General features: G+C 38.1%; 1 protein-coding gene across 1 annotated transcript; it reads left to right on the forward strand.

Annotated features, from left to right (window-relative positions):
- Positions 1-902: 902 nt before the first annotated feature.
- Positions 903-1,456, forward strand: LOC101111101 (cytochrome c-like). The gene has a single exon (XM_042252624.1). The coding sequence runs from the start codon at positions 972-974 to the stop codon at positions 1,287-1,289; it is 318 nt and encodes a 105-aa protein (XP_042108558.1). The 5' UTR covers positions 903-971; the 3' UTR covers positions 1,290-1,456.
- The last annotated feature ends 1,398 nt before the right edge of the window (positions 1,457-2,854 follow it).

Raw genomic sequence — 2,854 nt, forward strand, 5'->3', positions numbered from 1 at the left:
CCTTGAACCTGGGTGAAGTGGAGGGAAGGAGGCGGGCAGTCTTGTAGAACTGAGCCATTAACCCATAGAATCTGACCCTATCTCCAGGTAGATAGTGTCAGAGTCGAATTGTAGGACACCCACCTGGTGTCACAGAGAATCTCTTTTGTGGGAAAACCTTACACATGTTGGGACTGAGTACAGAATCCTTGGGGGTATGAACTCAAAATCTTGAGAAAGTTGTTATTTCTACACAGATCATCCAGGAGGAAGGAGGACAAACTTTTCTCCATCTTCCTCAAACCTCTCCTTCACAGGCCACTGGGTCTTTCCTCAAACCTCTACTTCAAGAGCTGCTAGACCTTTGATGACCACTCTGCCCCTAGAAATCTGACCCATTGGCTGGATCAAAACCTTGGGCTGAGGATTCAGTCTCCGCACTCAGCCTAACAGGCTGAAGGCTGTTATCACTCCCGCCTCGCTACCCTCTTTGTAGACTGAAGAGTTACAAAAGATCAGGGCTGGAAGGGACCTGTTCCGTGTGAGAGATAAAGGAAGGAAAGAGGTCTTGAGGAAGAACTGGGTTTTTCTCCACATAGGAAGGAAAACACTGTTGGCTTTTCATTTTACACTTACCTACCTCAATACATCCCAAAGTCCTAGCAGAGTTGTTGGTGTTTTTTGGTTTTTGTTTTTTGCTTTTGTAGAAATTGAAAAAAGAAATTCTAAAATATGTGAGAAAGCAAAGGATCTAGAATAACTAAAACAATTCTGAAAAAAGAATGAAGATAGGGAACTCAAGCTACCTGAATTAAAAATCTATTACAAAGCGACAGTATTCAAGAGAGTAGGATATTGGCATAATAGTCATATAGACCAAAGTTGAAAAGAGTAGAGGAAAAGACTTACATTAAAATGGCTAAGAGAAAGCGGGACGTTCGGCTTGTGAGCAGGAACTTCTCGGTCGCGCACAGAAAAAGAACGATTTAAAAATGGGTGATGTTGAGAAGGGCAAGAAGATTTTTGTTCAGAAGTGTGCCCAGTGCCATACTGTGGAAAAGGGAGGGAAGCACAAGACTGGGCCAAACCTCCATGGTCTGTTTGGACGAAAGACAGGTCAGGCTGCTGGATTCTCTTACACAGATGCCAACAAAAACAAAGGTATCACCTGGGGAGAGGAGACGCTGATGGAGTACTTGGAGAATCCCAAGAAGTACATCCCTGGAACCAAGATGATCTTTGCTGGCATTAAGAAGAAGGGAGAGAGGGAGGACTTGATAGCTTATCTCAAAAAAGCTACCAATGAGTAATAGTTGGCCACTGCCTTATTTATTATGAAACAGAAGTGTCTCATGACTTTTTATGTGTACCATATTTAAATTGATCTCATACACTAGAATTCAGATCATGAATGGCTGATGGAATAATTCTGTTGGACAGTCCTGATTTAAATAAGATTGGTCTGTGGCTAAACAAATATGGTCAGCTTTTTTAATTTTGATAGTAATTCCAGTTCAACAAGTACTATCACTTTTCCCATTCTAAAGAGATGATTGAACTTGAATAAGGAATATGAAACTTTTTAGGGAGATGGTGCATTCCTTCTCAGAACCTATAAGAGATTTGTTTTATATTTAGATTTCTATAACTGGTTATATTAATATATTTAAATACTGAAAAGGTCCCTTCACTGTCTCATAGAACAGAGGAGGATTCACACGTGTTTCAAGTTGTGTTCATTAGCCTGTTAAGGCAAGGATTGAAAATACACTGACAAAGTCCACTTTATCTGTTTGGTTTTATAAACTATGCCAATTTAATTAAAATTCTCTATCTAAAAAAAAAAAAAAGGCCAAGTTTTTTGTTTTTTTTTTTTTACAATGCTAATTTTTTTTACAATGTTGCCAACTCACTTCAATGGGAAAATGATAAGAACTTGATTTCCATTTAAAAAATGAACTTGATCCTTAATTCACACCATACACAAGCATTCATTTGAGGTAGGTCATAGACCTAAATGTAAAAACTAAACTGTAAATCTTCTGGAAAATAAAATGAGAAAATATCTTCACAGCCTTAGAGAAGGCAAAAAAAGTTTTTTAAACAGCTTACAGAAAACAATAAACATAAAAGAAAAAAAAAACTATTAGATTGCATCAAAATTTACAATTTCTGCACCCTTAAGAAAATGAATAGGCAAAACGTAGACTGGGAGAAAGTATTTGCATAACAAAAAAATGTTATTAGCAAAATATAAAACTTTCTTACAACTGAATAATAGAAAAAAAGTCACCCAGTTTAAAAAATATAGCCAACACTTCACAAAAGAAGATGTACAGATGGCTGGTAAGCACATCAAAAAGTGCTTAACATAACTGCTGCTGCTACTGTTGCTGCTAAGTCGCTTCAGTTGTGTCCGACTCTGTGTGACCCCATAGGTGACAGCCCACCAGGCTCCTCTGTTGTCAGCAGGAAATGCAAATTAAAACAAATACACACCTACTGAATAGTTAAAACTAAAACTCGACAACACCAAATGTTGATGAGGATGTGGAGCAACTGGAGCACTCATATGTGATTTTGGAAAACAGCTCAGCAATTTCTCATAGTAAGACACGCACATACTGCAAACCAGCAATTAAATTTCTAGGCATTTACCCAAGAGAAAGGAAAACATATGTCCATAAAAAGACTCAAACAAGAATGTTCCTAGCACTGCCACTTAATTAGCTGAGTGACATTAAGCACAACTAGTCTGTGCCTCATTTTCCTCTTACATAAAGTGGGGTTAATTTCAAAATTCTAAGTAACTGGAAGGGGAAACTATAAGGCCAAATGCACAGCCTTCCTCTGAGAAAAACAGCACAACTGGTCT

Source organism: Ovis aries, chromosome 7 (assembly GCF_016772045.2).
Source record: "Ovis aries strain OAR_USU_Benz2616 breed Rambouillet chromosome 7, ARS-UI_Ramb_v3.0, whole genome shotgun sequence".
NCBI lineage: Eukaryota > Metazoa > Chordata > Mammalia > Artiodactyla > Bovidae > Ovis > Ovis aries.

Coding starts and splice junctions, on each gene's coding strand:
- LOC101111101 (XM_042252624.1), top strand. CDS start 972: ATGGGTGATGTTGAGAAGGGCAAGAAGATTTTTGTTCAGAAGTGTGCC.